The following is an 18980-nucleotide window of genomic DNA, read 5'->3' on the forward strand; positions in this document are numbered from 1 at the left end:
TACATCCTATATTATACTCCAGAGCTGCGCTCACTATTCTGCTGGTGCAGTCACTGTGTACATACATTACATTACTGATCCTGAGTTACCTCCTGTATTATACTCCAGAGCTGCACTCACTATTCTGCTGGTGCTGTCACTGTGTACATACATTACTGATCCTGAGTTACATCCTGTATTATACTCCAGAGCTGCACTCACTATTCTGCTAGTGCAGTCACTGTGTACATACATTACATTACTGATCCTGAGTTACATCCTGTATTATACTCCAGAGCTGCACTCACTATTCTGCTGGTGCAGTCACTGTATACATACATTACATTACTGATCCTGTATTATACTCCAGAGCTGCACTCACTATTCTGCTGGTGCAGTCACTGTGTACATACATTACATTACTGATCCTGAGTTACATCCTGTATTATACTCCAGAGCTGCACTCACTATTCTGCTGGTACAGTCACTGTATACATACATTACATTACTGATCCTGAGTTACATCCTGTATTATACTCCAGAGCTGCACTCACTATTCTGCTGGTGCAGTCACTGTGTACATACATTACTAATCCTGAGTTACATCCTGTATTATACTCCAGAGCTGCGCTCACTATTCTGCTGGTGCAGTCACTGTGTACATACATTACATTACTGATCCTGAGTTATATCCTGTATTATACCCCAGAGCTGCACTCACTATTCTGCTGGTGCAGTCACTGTGTACATACATTATATTACTGATCCTGAGTTACATCCTATATTATACTCCAGAGCTGCACTCACTATTCTGCTGGTGCAGACACTGTGTACATACATTACATTACTGATCCTGAGTTACATCCTGTATTATACTCCAGAGCTGCACTCACTATTCTGCTGGTGCAGTCACTGTGTACATACATTACATTACTGATCCTGAGTTATATCCTGTATTATACCCCAGAGCTGCACTCACTATTCTGCTGGTGCAGTCACTGTGTACATACATTACATTACTGATCCGGAGTTACATCCTATATTATACTCCAGAGCTGCACTCACTATTCTGCTGGTGCAGTCACTGTGTACATACATTACATTACTGATCCTGAGTTACATCCTGTATTATACTCCAGAGCTGCACTCACTATTCTGCTGGTGCAGTCACTGTGTACATACATTATATTACTGATCCTGAGTTATATCCTGTATTATACCCCAGAGCTGCACTCACTATTCTGCTGGTGCAGTCACTGTGTACATACATTACATTACTGATCCTGAGTTACCTCCTGTATTATACTCCAGAGCTGCGCTCACTATTCTGCTGGTGCTGTCACTGTGTACATACATTACATTACTGATCCTGAGTTACATCCTGTATTATACTCCAGAGCTGCACTCGCTATTCTGCTGGTGTAGTCACTGTGTACATACATTACATTACTGATCCTGAGTTACCTCCTGTATTATACTCCAGAGCTGCGCTCACTATTCTGCTGGTGCAGTCACTGTGTACATACATTACATTACTGATCCTGAGTTACATCCTGTATTATACTCCAGAGCTGCACTCACTATTCTGCTGGTGCAGTCACTGTGTACATACATTACATTACTGATCCTGAGTTACCTCCTGTATTATACTCCAGAGCTGCGCTCACTATTCTGCTGGTGCAGTCACTGTGTACATACATTACATTACTGATCCTGAGTTACCTCCTGTATTATACTCCAGAGCTGCACTCACTATTCTGCTGGTGCAGTCACTGTGTACACACATTACATTACTAATCCTGAGTTACCTCCTGTATTATACTCCAGAGCTGCACTCACTATTCTGCTGGTGCAGTCACTGTGTACATACATTACATTACTGATCCTGAGTTACATCCTGTATTATACTCCAGAGCTGCACTCACTATTCTGCTGGTGCAGTCACTGTGTACACACATTACATTACTAATCCTGGCGCAGGGCAGAGAGTGGTGGTTGGTAGTGATGAGCTAGCATGCTCGCCACTGCTCAGTACTCGAGATGCTCGGGCAGGAGTTCGGGTCCCCGTCCTGCATGTCTGGCGCTATTTAGAGCACCAATCATGGAGGGATTGTCTGCCACTCGCTGTAGTGCCACAGTCATGCTGGTTGTGGCATTACAGTGGTTGCCCAAATCGATGGGAACAGTGCTCACAGTGAAACATGAAAAGCCGGCAATTTATCAGCGGCATACACCGGTACCCGACAATTTATAACAGAAAGAATAGAGCTTCCCACATAGATTAGATAGATAGAAACATGTCAGTCACATATATATGAAGTACAGTGACAGTGCTGGTTACTGTACTTGTCATTTAGTGTTAAAATAAAGGATTTATTAAATAAAAAATTGGCGTGGGGTTCCCCGTAATTTTAGTCTCTAGCGGAGGTTAAGCAGACGGCTGGGGTAGATGTTTGAAGCCTGGGAAGGGGGTAATACCCACGGAGCTTCCCAGGCTACTAATATCAGCCCCCAGCTGAATACCTAGCCTTTACTAGCTATTAAAATGGGGGACCCCCAAAAACATGACGTGGGGTCCCCCCTATTTTAATAGCTAGCAAAGGCTAGGCAGACAGCTGGGGGCTGATATTAATAGCCCAGGAAGGGTGCCATGAATATTGGCCCCCTCCCAGGCTAGAAACACCAGTCGTCAGCCGCCCCAGAAATGGCGCATCCATAGGACGCACCAATTCTGGCACTTAGCCTCGCTCTTCCCACTGCCCTGTAGCGGTGGCAGTGGGGTAATAGGGCTGGGGTTGATGCCAGCTGACATCAAGCCCAGGTTAGTAATGGAGAGGCGTCTATAACATCTGCTTAACCTCCGCAAGAGACTAAAATTACGGGGGATCCCACTCCGATTTTTTTTTTTAATAAATATTTTAACACTAAATGACAAGTACAGTAACCAACACTGTCACTGTACTTCTTATATATGTGACTGACATGTTTCTATCTATCTAATCTATGTGTGATGCTCTATTCTTTCTGTTCTATATTGTCGGGTATCGGTGTACGCCGCTGATGATTTGCCGGCTTTTTTAAAGAGACGAGTGCATGAAAATCGGAGGGCACTAGTGTGTTCCAAGTGCCCTGCTATGTTTTTCATGCACCCTCCTATATACCCTGCCTGACGTTTAATTGAGCACTGTTCCCATCGATTTGGGCAATTTTAAGGCTCTCTGTAGACCTCCGGGGCGGGGGACCGCCAGAAAAATGCTGGAGTTTCCCGTAGACTTACATTGGGCTTGTTGCTTGGTCGAGCACCTGAGTATTCCAATGTGCTCGACCCGAGCATCGAGCACCCGAGCATTTTAGCGCTCGCTCATCACTAGTGGTTGGTACTGTGGGTGGCTGTTGTGTGTTTTTTGGGGTCCGGCTTCATGCTCCTCATGCCTTCTTTCTCTCCGCAGATCTGCCCCGCGGCTGGGAGGAAGGATTCACAATGGAGGGCGCCAGTTTCTTCATAGAGTGAGTGCATTGTACCCCTCGGCTGCCCCCAGTAATCCGGTGTCTCATGATGTATTATACCGCAGAGCAGGGGCGGCTGCAGGATCACATGACCGATTGCTGCCGCCATGATGGGGGCGGGGTCATCTGTGCTGTGATCTGATTGGCCTTTCTATGGCTCGCTCAGTACGACCTGATGAACGTTGCCCTCTGGTGGCTATCTTCATCTTCTATGTGGACTCATGCTCCCCTCATTGGTAGGATGATGATGTCTGGCTCCGCCCCTCCATGGCTGCCGCCCTGTGATTGGGTGTAGGTAATGTTCGGCTCCTCGTTGGGGGCAGGTGGGATTTGTCAGACCATTACGATGTGATAACTATTGTACAGTTTTGTTATGAGACAACGTGGCCACTCAGCGAGCGCCACGAGCCAAGCCTCAGATCAGCGCGGTGGCTCCCTATGGTACCATGAATATCGCAGGGGGTGGGGCCACAAGGAAGGGGTAGGAGGGACCTCAAGAGGGGTAAGTGGGGGGGGCGGGCAGGACTTTGAGCAGGGTAAGTGTGGGGGGGGATGGGCGGGACCTCGAGTGGGGTAAGTGGGGGGGTGGGCGGGACTTTGAGCGGGGTAAGTGGGGGGGGTGGGCGGGACTTTGAGCGGGGTAAGTGAGGGGGCGGGCAGGACTTTGAGCAGGGTAAGTGTGGGGGGGGATGGGCGGGACCTCGAGTGGGGGGGTGGGCGGGACTTTGAGCGGGGTAAGTGGGGGGGTGGGCGGGACTTTGAGCGGGGTAAGTGGGGGGGCGGGCGGTGGGACCTCGAGCGGGGTAAGTGTGGGGGGGGATGGGCGGGACCTCGAGTGGGGTAAGTGGGGGGGGTGGGCGGGACTTTGAGCGGGATAGTGGGGGGGTGGGCGGGACTTTGAGGCGGGGTAAGGTGGGGGGGTGGGCGGGACTTTGAGCGGGGTAAGTGGGGGTCGGGCGTTGGGACCTCGAGTGGGGTAAGTGGGGGGGTGGGCGGGACTTTGAGCGGGTAAGTGGGGGCGGTGGGCGGACTTTGAGCGGGGTAAGTGGGGGGGGGTGGGCGGGACCTCGAGTGGGGTAAGTGGCGGGGGGTGGACGGGACCTCGAGCGGGGTAAGTGGGGGGGGTGGGCGGGACTTTGAGCGGGGTAAGTGGGGGGGGTGGGCGGGACTTTGAGCGGGGTAAGTGGGGGGGTGGGCGGGACTTTGAGCGGGGTAAGTGGGGGTCGGGCGTTGAGACCTCGAGTGGGGTAAGTGGGGGCGGTGGGCGGGACTTTGAGCGGGGTAAGTGGGGGCGGTGGGCGGGACTTTGAGCGGGGTAAGTGGGGGCGGTGGGCGGGACTTTGAGCGGGGTAAGTGGGGGGGTGGGCGGGACCTCGAGCGGGGTAAGTGGGGGGGGTGGGCGGGACTTTGAGCGGGGTAAGTGGGGGGGGTGGGCGGGACTTTGAGCGGGGTAAGTGGGGGGGTGGGCGGGACGTTGAGAAGGGTAAGTGGTGGGTGGGCGGTACTGCCAGCCGACGAGGGGCGTCCATAACTCCAGGGGTGGGAGCTGCCTCCTTTCTGGCTCCTCGGTTGCTGTGTAATAACTGGGTGCAGCCTGCAGTTTACAGCATGGAGGTTTTTATCATGGTTGTCATGGTTACCTGATGATTGACGCATTTGTGGTGATGTGTAGGCGTCGCCCTCCCTAGCTGCAGTGGGCGGGGTGATTGTAGTGGAGGCGGGGTGCGGGTGATGTCTGGGTCTCGCTCCGGCTGTTCGGGGTGTGGTCGTCATGGTGACGGGTGCGGACTCCTATCAGCGGACGCACCCTGTGCACACAAGCTGGGTGGAAGGGTTAATGATTTATGACCTGGCAGGAATGCGATATCCTCTAGGCAGGGACAGGAGAGGCCGGGCCCCTGGGGGCCATCATCACAGGAGCCCCCCACTCTCCTGACCTGGGGGTCTGTTTCTGTGTGTCGGTGAGGCTCCGGCCCCTGTCCTGGATACGGGGTGATGCCTCCGCCCGGAGGACAAATAACGCTGCACGTGTCAGGGGTCAGCGCAGTGATTGTGTTACCATAGTGATCCTGCGGGGGTGGTCGTCATGGCTCCGCGCGGGCAGCGGCTACAGCCATGCTCCGGATGTGAGCTCGATGGTCGGGGCTGATGGTGTACGGTCGCCCGGGGCTGATAGTCGGGGTGGAGGGCGCTGTCATTGTCTCGCAGGGCGCGGCAGGTCGGGGGATGTTTGGCGTTAGGTGGGGATCTACTAATCCTCATTGTGATGGACTGTTCCTGTCTAATCGGCCTGTGACCGCCGCAGTGCGTCACCTAATCATCCGGAGCGGAGGCTCTGCAGAACGAGCCTGCACCGAGCGTGTGACAATGTGTCGGTGCAGGAGAGTTACAGAGCCGTGCAATGATACATTGTAACAAACCACCTGCACTGCAGGAGATCTGTGCTGCTCCTCTCACTGACAGCCCGGATCTAAGACGGATCGAGGACGGCTGAAGGATTCTCCCTGGTCATTACATGGGACTGATGGCGGCTGCCGGTCTCCTTGGTAAATACCTGCGTCCAGTATTGGAGGGGGGCAGTGGTCCCCCCCCCTCTGGGTCTAGTGCCCCCCCCCCCTCTGGGTCTAGTGCCCCCCCCCCCCTCTGGGTCTAGTGGCCCCTCCCCCCTCTGGGTCTAGTGGCCCCTCCCCCCTCTGGGTCTAGTGGCCCCTCCCCCCTCTGGGTCTAGTGCTCCCCCCCCCTCTGGGTCTAGTGCCCCCCCCCTCTGGGTCTAGTGGCCCCCTCGGCTCCTCCCTCCCCGCCGGCTCTTCTCACTTTGGAGCATCCGTACATGGGTTCACGTCCAAGTGACCACAAGTTGCTAAGAGACGTGGAGGATCCCCGAAGAAAGTCCGCGGTGTCCCATGTATTATTCACGGCGGTGGGAGGCTCCATTACTAATCCCTGAGTATGTCAAGTCGGTGACGGCACTTAAAGGGCCAGAGGTTCTCTCTGCTGGCGACTGATCCTGTCTACATGGAGGAGGTGTGAGTGGCGGATCATGGACCATGAAGGTGACGCTGTCACTGATTTACAGACCTAAAGTACTAAAAGCCCAGGGGTTCCCACAGCGAGATTTACTGTGGAATGTGACAAATGGTGGTGGCCATGACCGTTGCCAGCTTATATTAGTTTAGCATGGCAAGGTCACCGGGCTCTGGCCCGAGCGTCTCGCGCTGCCGGGGTCACCGGGCTCTGGCCCGAGCGTCTCGCGCTGCCAGGGTCACCCGCGGCCTCTTCTCCCCCCCCCCCTCTGCGGCCTCTTCTCCCCCCTCTGCGGCCTCTTCTCCCCCCCCCCCTCTGCGGCCTCTTCTCCCCCCCCCCCCCCTCTGCGGCCTCTTCTCCCCCCCCCCCCCCCCCCTCTGCGGCCTCTTCTCCCCCCCCTCTGCGGCCTCTTCCCTCCCCCCCCCCTCTGCGGCCTCTTCCCTCCCCCCCCCTTCCCCCTGCGGCCTCTTCTCCCCCCCCCCTTCCCCTCTGCGGCCTCTCCCCCCCCCCCTCCCCTCTGCGGCCTCTCCCCCCCCCCCTCCCCCTCTGCGGCCTCTCCCCCCCCCTCTGCGCCTCTTCCCCCCCCTCTGCGGCCTCTTCCCCCCCCCCTCCCCTCTGCGGCCTCTTTCCCCCCCCCTCCCCCTCTGCGGCCTCTTTCCCCCCCCTCCCCTCTGCGGCCTCTTTCCCCCCCCTCCCCTCTGCGGCCTCTTTCCCCCCCCCTCCCCCTCTGCGGCCTCTTTCCCCCCCTCCCCCTCTGCGGCCTCTTTCCCCCCACCCCCCTCTGCGGCCTCTTTCCCCCCACCCCCCTCTGCGGCCTCTTTCCCCCACCCCCCTCTGCGGCCTCTTTCCCCCCCCCCTCTGCGGCCTCTTCCCCCCACCCCCCTCTGCGGCCTCTTTCCCCCCACCCCCCTCTGCGGCCTCTTTCCCCCCACCCCCCTCTGCGGCCTCTTTCCCCCCACCCCCCTCTGCGGCCTCTTTCCCCCCACCCCCCCCCCTCTGCGGCCTCTTTCCCCCCACCCCCCCCTCTGCGGCCTCTTTCCCCCACCCCCCCCCCTCTGCGGCCTCTTTCCCCCCACCCCCCCTCTGCGGCCTCTTTCCCCCCACCCCCCCTCTGCGGCCTCTTTCCCCCACCCCCCCTCTGCGGCCTCTTTCCCCCACCCCCCTCTGCGGCCTCTTTCCCCCCACCCCCCCTCTGCGGCCTCTTTCCCCCCACCCCCCCCCTCTGCGGCCTCTTTCCCCCCACCCCCCCCTCTGCGGCCTCTTTCCCCCCACCCCCCCCTGCGGCCTCTTTCCCCCCCACCCCCCCCTCTGCGGCCTCTTTCCCCCCACCCCCCCCTCTGCGGCCTCTTCCTCTCCCCCCCCCCACCCCTCTGCGGCCTCTTTCCCCCCACCCCCCCCTCTGCGGCCTCTTTCCCCCCACCCCCGCCCTCTGCGGCCTCTTTCCCCCACCCCCCCTGCGGCCTCTTTCCCCCACCCCCCCCCTGCGGCCTCTTTCCCCCCACCCCCCTCTGCGGCCTCTTTCCCCCACCCCCCCCCTCTGCGGCCTCTTTCCCCCCACCCCCCCCCTGCGGCCTCTTCCCTCTTCCCCCCCCACCCCCCTCTGCGGCCTCTTTCCCCCCACCCCCCCTCTGCGGCCTCTTTTCCCCCTCCCCCCCTCTGCGGCCTCTTTCCCCCCACCCCCCCTCTGCGGCCTCTTCCCCCCACCCCCCTCTGCGGCCTCTTTCCCCCCACCCCCCCTCTGCGGCCTCTTTCCCCCCACCCCCCTCTGCGGCCTCTTTCCCCACCCCCCCTGCGGCCTCTTTCCCCCACCCCCCTCTGCGGCCTCTTTCCCCCCACCCCCTCTGCGGCCTCCCCCCCCCCCCCTCTGCGGCCTCTTCTCCCTCCCCCCCCCCCCCCCCCCTGCTCAGTGGCAGTCAGTGGTTTGTTCATTGCTAGTGATGGGTTTGCAGTCATCCTTCAGAGACGTCTTCTGGGGCACCAGACGTCTGGAGATTTATGGGGTCTGTGATGATGTCTGTGTTCCTGGATTAGCAGCCGGGGCTCTAGCACGTTAATACTGGCAGCCATCTGCTGACCGGGTGAGGGTGCCGCGGACCCCTGAATCTCCCCCTGATGAGTGGTGCAGGACCCGCTCTGGGTGACGCGCTCCCGGCCTGCGCTGCCAGGTGGGGGCGTCCTCTGAGCTCCTCAGCGGCTGCTTCTTGTTTCAACTTGGATTTGTTTCTTGTTGTAGATGTGAGCAATGATCTGAATGTGGGGAAAGATGAATGCGGGACCCTCCATACTAAGGCCGCCAGGCCATTGTGCTGGTGCGGGCCAGGCTGGCATTCCCCGGAGCGCCCGGCCCCACATACCAGGGTGATGACGGCAGGCACACAATGGTGGCACTGTCTGCAGCCTCCGCATCTTCATTCTGTCCTCAGCAGCAGCGTCTCCATAGACCACCAGCGCCCACCATCTGCAGACCCCAGCAGTTGTGAGCGCTGCGGCCGGCAGGGGCCGCTGCTCACTTTACTGTTCTGAACAGCCTGGGGTTCATGTCTGGAGTCTATGGAGATTCTCGCCGCCACCGCAGTAAACGGCCGCCACCGCAGTAAACGGCCGCCACCGCAGTAAACGGCCGCCACCGCAGTAAACGGCCGCCACCGCAGTAAACGGCCGCCACCGCAATAAACGGCCGCCACCGCAATAAACCCGCCAAGCACCATCTCTCTTCATCATCTCCATTATCATCTCTACTAACATCTACGTCTTCACGTTTTCTCCAATACTTCCTGTTCCTACTGTGTCCATTCACCAGAGATCAGCGGTGACATCACTGAGAATGCCGCCTATCCATCACCAGAGATCAGCGGTGACATCACTGAGAATGCCTCCTATCCATCACCAGAGATCAGTGGTGACATCACTGAGAATGCCGCCTATCCATCACCAGAGATCAGCGGTGACATCACTGAGAATGCCTCCTATCCATCACCAGAGATCAGCGGTGACATCACTGAGAATGCCTCCTATCCATCACCAGAGATCAGTGGTGACATCACTGAGAATGCCGCCTATCCATCACCAGAGATCAGCGGTGACATCACTGAGAATGCCTCCTATCCATCACCAGAGATCAGCGGTGACATCACTGAGAATGCCGCCTATCCATCACCAGAGATCAGCGGTGACATCACTGAGAATGCCTCCTATCCATCACCAGAGATCAGCGGTGACATCACTGAGAATGCCGCCTATCCATCACCAGAGATCAGCGGTGACATCACTGAGAATGCCGCCTATCCATCACTAGAGATCAGCGGTGACATCACTGAGAATGCCGCCTATCCATCACTAGAGATCAGCGGTGACATCACTGAGAATGCCTCCTATCCATCACCAGAGATCAGCGGTGACATCACTGAGAATGCCTCCTATCCATCACCAGAGATCAGCGGTGACATCACTGAGAATGCCGCCTATCCATCACCAGAGATCAGCGGTGACATCACTGAGAATGCCGCCTATCCATCACCAGAGATCAGCGGTGACATCACTGAGAATGCCGCCTATCCATCACCAGAGATCAGCGGTGACATCACTGAGAATGCCGCCTATCCATCACCAGAGATCAGCGGTGACATCACTTAGAATGCCGCCTATCCATCACCAGCGATCAGCGGTGACATCACTGAGAATGCCGCCTATCCATCACCAGAGATCAGCGGTGACATCACTGAGAATGCCGCCTATCCATCACTAGAGATCAGCGGTGACATCACTGAGAATGCCGCCTATCCATCACCAGCGATCAGCGGTGACATCACTGAGAATGCCTCCTATCCATCACCAGAGATCAGCGGTGACATCACTGAGAATGCCGCCTATCCATCACCAGCGATCAGCGGTGACATCACTGAGAATGCCGCCTATCCATCACCAGAGATCAGCGGTGACATCACTGAGAATGCCTCCTATCCATCACTGGAGATCAGCGGTGACATCACTGAGAATGCCTCCTATCCATCACCAGAGATCAGCGGTGATATCACTGAGAATGCCTCCTATCCATCACCAGAGATCAGCGGTGACATCACTGAGAATGCCTCCTATCCATCACCAGAGATCAGCGGTGACATCACTGAGAATGCCTCCTATCCATCACCAGAGATCAGCGGTGACATCACTGAGAATGCCTCCTATCCATCACCAGAGATCAGCGGTGACATCACTGAGAATGCCTCCTATCCATCACCAGAGATCAGCGGTGACATCACTGAGAATGCCGCCTATCCATCACCAGAGATCAGCGGTGACATCACTGAGAATGCCGCCTATCCATCACCAGAGATCAGCGGTGACATCACTGAGAATGCCGCCTATCCATCACCAGAGATCAGCGGTGACATCACTGAGAGTGGCTGATCTCGGTCGGGGGTCTGGGGGGTCGTTGGCTGATCTCTGCGGAGTTTGGGGGGCTTCTCTCCTTTCTTCGGCCTGCAGTACATTTTCAGCCTGAGCGCAGTGATGTGCGGCTGTCACCCAGCTTTCTGAGGAGCAGATAGTCGCGGTGTTGTATGGAGGGTGAGCTGTTGGTGTCGGAGGGCCGCGCTCTGAGGGGCTCCTCTGGTATAAAGTCTTATTGTGTGTTATACTCGCGCTGCGCCCTGGTGGGCGGCCATTCCTGATGTCCCGTCCATTGCTGCCACATTCTGGACTGACCATGGGCCCGTGCTGCAGCTGTGACCGACTGAAGGCGAAATCCAGCTCTGAGGACAGGAGAGGGGAAACGGAGGACCAGCAAGGTGCGGACCCCCATCCACCCGCAGGTACCACCACCCTCTACACAGCTCCTCATTGCTAACAATCACACTCTTCATTAAACTCCGTCACCTCCAGAGCTGCAGTCACTATTCTGCTGTTACATTGTGTCTTATTCTCCAGTCACCTCCAGAGCTGCACTCGTTATTCTGCGGTTACATCGTGTCTTATCCTCCAATCACCTCCAGAGCTGCAGTCACTATTCTGCTGTTACATTGTCTTATCCTCCAGAGCTGCACTCACTATTCTGCTGTTACATTCTTATCCTCCAGTCACCTCCAGAGCTGCAGTCACTATTCTGCTGTTACATTGTGTCTTATCCTTCAGTCACCTCCAGAGCCGCAGTCACTATTCTGCAGTTACATCGTGTCGTATCCTCCAGTCACCTCCAGAGCTGCACTCACTATTCTGCTGTTACATCGTGTCTTATCCTCCAGTCACCTCCAGAGCTGCAGTCACTATTCTACTGTTACATTGTCTTATCCTCCAGAGCTGCACTCACTATTCTGCTGTTACATTCTTATCCTCCAGTCACCTCCAGAGCTGCAGTCACTATTCTGCTGTTACATTGTGTCTTATCCTTCAGTCACCTCCAGAGCCGCAGTCACTATTCTGCAGTTACATCGTGTTCGTATCCTCCAGTCACCTCCAGAGCTGCACTCACTATTCTGCTGTTACATCGTGTCTTATCCTCCAGTCACCTCCAGAGCTGCAGTCACTATTCTACTGTTACATTGTGTCTTATCCTCCAGTCACCTCCAGAGCTGCACTCACTATTCTGCTGTTACATCGTGTCGTATCCTCCAGTCACCTCCAGAGCTGCAGTCACTATTCTGCTGTTACATTGTGTCTTCTCCTCCAGTCACCTCCAGAGCCGCAGTCGCTATTCTGCAGTTACATCGTGTCGTATCCTCCAGTCACCTCCAGAGCTGCAGTCACTATTCTGCTGTTACATTGTGTCTTATCCTCCAGTCACCTCCAGAGCTGTAGTTCCACGTGTCTTATACTCATGAATAGTTGGTTCTGTTACAGTTGTAGTAATCCTTCTATTGTAGAGTCTTGTGGCTGCAGGTTTGGGTGTGACTAGAGTATAAATCTATAGATCTGGATATCAGCAGCGTTCTCAATGCTTTTGCTGAGGTTTCTGTGACTTTCTAGGTATTTTTCAGGGTTTTTGTGAGGCGGCTGCAGACGGTCCCTGGCCACGTTGGGGGGCGGCTGCAGACGGTCCCTGGCCACGTTGGGGGGCGGCTGCAGACGGTCCCTGGCCACGTTGGGGGGCGGCTGCAGACGGTCCCTGGCCACGTTGGGGGGCGGCTGCAGACGGTCCCTGGCCACGTTGGGGGGCGGCTGCAGACGGTCCCTGGCCACGTTGGGGGGCGGCTGCAGACGGCTGGATGGAGGGCGAGTTGTGGGGCCGGATGCCGGGACTTGCAGCATATTGCGGTCAGCAGTAATGCTCTGCAGGCTGGTGACGGCTGTGCCGGTGTCTTCGTCATTTCTTGCCTTAGCGTTCATACATGAGGATGGCGGCATAGATGGCGTGTAGTGTGAAGCCCCCTGCGCCTTTGTGGTGCAGAGCCCCATGCCGTACATTGTGCTCCTCCGTCACTCCGGATGCTGGCGGTGCAGCCGTTCGGTGGTGGGCGTTTAATAGGCTGGCAGGAGCCGGCTCTGTGTGGGAGGAGGACCACGGTTTGTCAGAATCGTCGCCTCGTGTTTTCCTTCTCTATTTTATTTCTACATCTAGAGAGGATGAACGTGGAGGATGAGCGGCGTCGTGTGACGCTGATCGTGTGGTGCAGGGGCCCAGTACTGCGGCACGGCGCTCATAGTCTGGACTCCAGCTCGCTGTGTTATGGGGGGATGGCGGACTCTGGGGGCTCAGTGTCCATAGTTTCCGTCACAGATTCCGTCATATTTTTGGGGAAAATTAACGCAGCATCGAAATAAGAAAGTTGTGCCCGATCCAACACTGGCAACGGCTTCACCGTACTGCCAGGGGCGAGAGACCGAGACTGCGAAGGCAGCTGTGAACAAACCGCACCCACCGCCCCCCACCGCAGCTGCTGCTTCTCCGCAGTATAGATCTCCCTGCTATTCTCACTGCACCCCCCAAATCTACCTGCCTTTCTCACTGCACCCCCCAAATCTACCTGCTTTAGTCCCTGCTCCCCCAGTCTCACTCTTAGAATCTGCTCACCCCCACTCTCACTGCCTTACTCGCTGAGCCCCCTGACCTTGCAGCCTTACTCGCTGAGCCCCCTGACCTTGCAGCCTTACTCGCTGAGCCCCCTGACCTTGCAGCCTTACTCGCTGAGCCCCCTGACCTTGCAGCCTTACTCGCTGAGCCCCCTGACCTTGCAGCCTTACTCGCTGAGCCCCCTGACCTTGCAGCCTTACTCGCTGAGCCCCCTGACCTTGCAGCCTTACTCGCTGAGCCCCCTGACCTTGCAGCCTTACTCGCTGAACCCCCTGACCTTGCAGCCTTACTCGCTGAACCCCCTGACCTTGCAGCCTTACTCGTTGCACCTCCCACTCTCTCTGTCTTAGTTTCTGCACCCCCTGATTTTGTGCCTTGGTCACATTTCCCTGAGCTCTTACTCACTGCCCCATCTCTGCTTTATGCTTCTGCCAGGAGAAGCGGGCGTCAGATTGCATTGTGGTGTCATTCCCACACAGACCGCGTCACGACCGTGCTGCTGCTCTGTGCCCAGACCTCCTCCCTCCACCCGCTCATCTGATGCCATTAGCTCTAATGAGGATTTAATCTTAATGTTTAGCGGATATAGGGGGGGCTGCATCCATGCTGATTGTCGCCCCGGGGCGACAGCAGATGTTCTCCTCCACCAGCGCACTTCACAATTACTTAAAACAAATGTCTTGTTTCTTCTGTACGTCTGAACATTCCCTGCACTCACCATCCCTAATGCCGTCCTCAGATGCTAGCGGCTGCCCTATAGTCGCCCTCTGCAAGTGGCTGTAACCGAGAGCAAAAACACACTATATAGTGCGGGGGACGTAGGACATGGCCTCTCTGCATGGCCACAAGTGTCCACCGCCCCAAGTCCTGCCTTCCTTCCCCTGCCCCCCCCTTCCCTTGGCTCTCCTGGCCCACCCTTCCCCCACGGCCTCTCCTGGCCCTTCCCCCACGGCCTCTCCTGGCCCTTCCCCCACGGCCTCTCCTGGCCCTTCCCCCACGGCCTCTCCTGGCCCTTTCCCCGCCTCTCCTGCCCCCCCCCCCCCTTTCCCCGCCTCTAGACTTCTCATGGTCTCCTGGCCCTTCCCCCGCCTCTCCTGGCCCTTTTCTCTCCCCTTCCCCCGCCTCTCCTGGCCCTTTTCTCTCCCCTTCCCTCGCCTCTCCTGGCCCTTTTCTCTCCCCTTCCCCCGCCTCTCCTGGCCCTTTTCTCTCCCCTTCCCCCGCCTCTCCTGGCCCTTTTCTCTCCCCTTCCCCCGCCTCTCCTGGCCCTTTTCTCTCCCCTTCCCCCGCCTCTCCTGGCCCTTTTCTCTCCCCTTCCCCCGCCTCTCCTGGCCCTTTTCTCTCCCCTTCCCCCGCCTCTCCTGGCCCTTTTCTCTCCCCTTCCCCCGCCTCTCCTGGCCCTTTTCTCTCCCCTTCCCCCGCCTCTCCTGGCCCTTTTCTCTCCCCTTCCCCCGCCTCTCCTGGCCCTTTTCTCTCCCCTTCCCCCGCCTCTCCTGGCCCTTTTCTCTCCCCTTCCCCCGCCTCTCCTGGCCCTTTTCTCTCCCCTTCCCCCGCCTCTCCTGGCCCTTTTCTCTCCCCTTCCCCCGCCTCTCCTGGCCCTTTTCTCTCCCCTTCCCCCGCCTCTCCTGGCCCTTTTCTCTCCCCTTCCCCCGCCTCTCCTGGCCCTTTTCTCTCCCCTTCCCCCGCCTCTCCTGGCCCTTTTCTCTCCCCTTCCCCCGCCTCTCCTGGCCCTTTTCTCTCCCCTTCCCCCGCCTCTCCTGGCCCTTTTCTCTCCCCTTCCCCCGCCTCTCCTGGCCCTTTTCTCTCCCCTTCCCCCGCCTCTCCTGGCCCTTTTCTCTCCCCTTCCCCCGCCTCTCCTGGCCCTTTTCTCTCCCCTTCCCCCGCCTCTCCTGGCCCTTTTCTCTCCCCTTCCCCCGCCTCTCCTGGCCCTTTTCTCTCCCCTTCCCCCGCCTCTCCTGGCCCTTTTCTCTCCCCTTCCCCCGCCTCTCCTGGCCCTTTTCTCTCCCCTTCCCCCGCCTCTCCTGGCCCTTTTCTCTCCCCTTCCCCCGCCTCTCCTGGCCCTTTTCTCTCCCCTTCCCCCGCCTCTCCTGGCCCTTTTCTCTCCCCTTCCCCCGCCTCTCCTGGCCCTTTTCTCTCCCCTTCCCCCGCCTCTCCTGGCCCTTTTCTCTCCCCTTCCCCCGCCTCTCCTGGCCCTTTTCTCTCCCCTTCCCCCGCCTCTCCTGGCCCTTTTCTCTCCCCTTCCCCCGCCTCTCCTGGCCCTTTTCTCTCCCCTTCCCCCGCCTCTCCACTTGTCGTGGTCTCCTGCCCCCCCCCTCTCCGCTTCTCGTGGTCTCCTGGCCCTGTTTCCCCCCCGCCTCTCCTGGCCCTTTCCCCCCCCCCCGCCTCTCCTGGCCCTCCCCCCCCCCCCCCCCCCCCCCCGCCTCTCCTGGCCCTTTCCCCCCCCCCCGCCTCTCCTGGCCCTTTCCCCCCCCCCCGCCTCTCCTGGCCCTTTCCCCCCCCCCCGCCTCTCCTGGCCCTTTCCCCCCCCCCCCGCCTCTCCTGGCCCTTTCCCCCCCCCCCGCCTCTCCTGGCCCTTTCCCCCCCCCCCGCCTCTCCTGGCCCTTTCCCCCCCCCCCGCCTCTCCTGGCCCTCCCCCCCCCCCCCCCCCCCGCCTCTCCTGGCCCTTTTTCCCCCCCGCCTCTCCACTTCTCGTGGTCTCCTGGCCCCTTTTCTTCTGCTCTTTGGTGCTGTGGAATGTGACGGTAATCTGGCGGTGATCCGCTGAATGTAATGAAGGGATTATCTGCCGCCGCCTGAGAATAAACGTTGTGTTTCCTGATTCTCGCTGCGTTGTAGTCACCTACTGATCGTCACGGTCCTCAGATCTTCTGTCCTTTTCTGCCATTGACTTTACATCAGCGTCCTATGTGGCCGCGATCAGCGGGATGTTTATATCGGATGCCATGAACACGGCGCTGTGCGGATCTGTACCTGCAGCACCATGATCTCGAGGATGTAAGAGGAAGCGGGCGGATGGAGGAGTTGTGAGGGTGGCGGGGGCAAGTGTGTGTGGGGGGCGGGTGGGTGGGGGGGGCGGGCGTATGAGGATAGCGAGGGAAAGTGTGTGGGGGGGGCGGGCGTATGAGGATAGCGTTGGCAAGTGTATGTGTGGGGGGCGGGCGTGTGAGGATAGCGAGGGAAAGTGTGTGTGGGGGGGCGGGCGTATGAGGATAGCGGGGGCAAGTGTGTGGGGGGAGCGGGCGTGCGAGGATGGCGGGGGCAAGTGTGTGTGGGTGGCGGGTGTGTGTGGGTGGCGGGTGTGCGAGGATGGCGGGGGCAAGTGTGTGTGGGGGGGCAGGTGTGCGAGGATGGCGGGGGCAAGTGTGTGGGGGGGCGTGCGAGGATGGCGGTGGCAAGTGTGTGTGTGTGGGGGGGTGGGCGTGCGAGGATGGCGGGGCCAAGTATGTGGGGGGGCTTGTGAGGATGGCGGGGGCAAGTGTGTGGGGGGTCGGGCGTGCGAGGATGGCAAGGGCAAGTGTGGGGGGGGGCGGGCGTGCGAGGATGGCAAGGGCAAGTGTGTGTTGGGGGGGTGGGCGTGCGAGGAGAGCGGGGGCAAGTGTGTGTGTGGGGGGGCGGGCGGGCGAGGATAGCGGGGCAACGTCCCTCCCGTTCCGTGGTTCATCGGGCTTTTTGGGGTCTTGCCGTGTCATTGACTCGGGTTCTTCCTGAAATGCTCCACGTAGCACCATCCTGCCCTGTATACAGTACAGACCAAAAGTTTGGACACACCTTCTCATTTCAAGGTTTTTCTGTATTTTCATGACTATGAAGATTGTACATTCACACTGAAGGCATCAAAACTATGAATTACCACATGTGGAATTATATACTTAACAAAAAAGTGTGAAACAACTGAAAATATGTCTTATATTCTAGGGTCTTCACAGTAGCCACCTTTTGCTTTGATGACTGCTTTGCACACTCTTGGCATTCTCTTGATGAGCTTCAAGAGGTAGTCACCGGAAATGGTCTTCCTACAATCTTGAAGGAGTTCCCAGAGATGCTTAGCACTTGTTGGCCCTTTTGCCTTCACTCTGCGGTCCAGCTCACCCCAAACCATCTCGATTGGGTTCAGGTCTGGTGACTGTGGAGGCCAGGTCATCTGGCGTAGCCCCCCATCACTCTCCTTCTTGGTCAAATAGCCCTTACACAGCCTGGAGGTGTTTGGGGTCATTGTCCTGTTGAAAAATAAATGATGGTCCAACTAAACGCAAACCGGATGGAATAGCATGCCGCTGCAAGATGCTGTGGTAGCCATGCTGGTTCAGTATACCTTCAATTTTGAATAAATCCCCAACAGTGTCACCAGCAAAGCCCCCCCACACCATCACACCTCCTCCTCCATGCTTCACGGTGGGAACCAGGCATGTAGAGTCCATCCATTCACCTTTTCTGCGTCGCACAAAGACACGGTGGTTGGAACCAAAGATCTCAAATTTGGACTCATCAGACCAAAGCACAGATTTCCACCGGTCTAATGTCCATTCCTTGTGTTCTTTAGCCCAAACAAGTCTCTTCTGCTTGTTGCCTGTCCTTAGCAGTGGTTTCCTAGCAGCTATTTTACCATGAAGGCCTGCTGCACAAAGTCTCCTCTTAACAGTTGTTGTAGAGATGTGTCTGCTGCTAGAACTCTGTGTGGCATTGACCCGGTCTCTAATCTCAGCTGCTGTTAACCTGCGATTTCTGAGGCTGGTGACTCGGATAAACTTATCCTCAGAAGCAGAGGTGACTCTTGGTCTTCCTTTCCTGGGGCGGTCCTCATGTGAGCCAGTTTCTTTGTAGCGCTTGATGGTTTTTGCAACTGCACTTGGGGACACTTTCAAAGTTTTCCCAATTTTTCGCACTGACTGACCTTCATTTCTTAAAGTAATGATGGCCACTCGTTTTTCTTTACTTAGCTGCTTTTTTCTTGCCATAATACAAATTCTAACAGTCTATTCAGTAGGACTATCAGCTGTGTATCCACCTGACTTCTGCACAACACAACTGATGGTCCCAACCCCATTTATAAGGCAAGAAATCCCACTTATTAAACCTGACAGGGCACACCTGTGAAGTGAAGACCATTTCCGGTGACTACCTCTTGAAGCTCATCAAGAGAATGCCAAGAGTGTGCAAAGCAGTCATCAAAGCAAAAGGTGGCTACTGTGAAGAACCTAGAATATAAGACATATTTTCAGTTGTTTCACACTTTTTTGTTAAGTATATAATTCCACATGTGGTAATTCATAGTGTTGATGCCTTCAGTGTGAATGTACAATTTTCATAGTCAAGAAAATACAGAAAAATCCTTAAATGAGAAGGTGTGTCCAAACTTTTGGTCTGCCCTGTGTATGCTGCCCTGTGTATGCTGCCCTGTGTATGCTGCCCTGTGTATGCTGCCCTGTGTATGCTGCCCTGTGTATGCTGCCCTGCCCTGTGTATGCTG

At 57.2% G+C, this 18980-nt stretch overlaps 1 protein-coding gene across 4 annotated transcripts in view; it reads left to right on the top strand.

Moving 5' to 3' along the window:
- PLEKHA7 (pleckstrin homology domain containing A7) overlaps positions 1-18980 on the top strand; it is a 374164-nt gene that overhangs the window by 29239 nt on the left and 325945 nt on the right. For all 4 annotated transcript variants that reach the window (XM_073659050.1, XM_073659044.1, XM_073659045.1 and 1 more), the window contains exon 3: positions 3429-3486. In XM_073659050.1, the coding sequence (XP_073515151.1) occupies positions 3429-3486 (58 nt within the window). The remainder of the gene's footprint in view (positions 1-3428; positions 3487-18980) is intronic.

The sequence above is a fragment of the Phyllobates terribilis genome, unplaced genomic scaffold (assembly GCF_046119375.1).
Source record: "Phyllobates terribilis strain yellow unplaced genomic scaffold, ASM4611937v1 Scaffold_13__5_contigs__length_258822181, whole genome shotgun sequence".
Lineage (NCBI taxonomy): Eukaryota > Metazoa > Chordata > Amphibia > Anura > Dendrobatidae > Phyllobates > Phyllobates terribilis.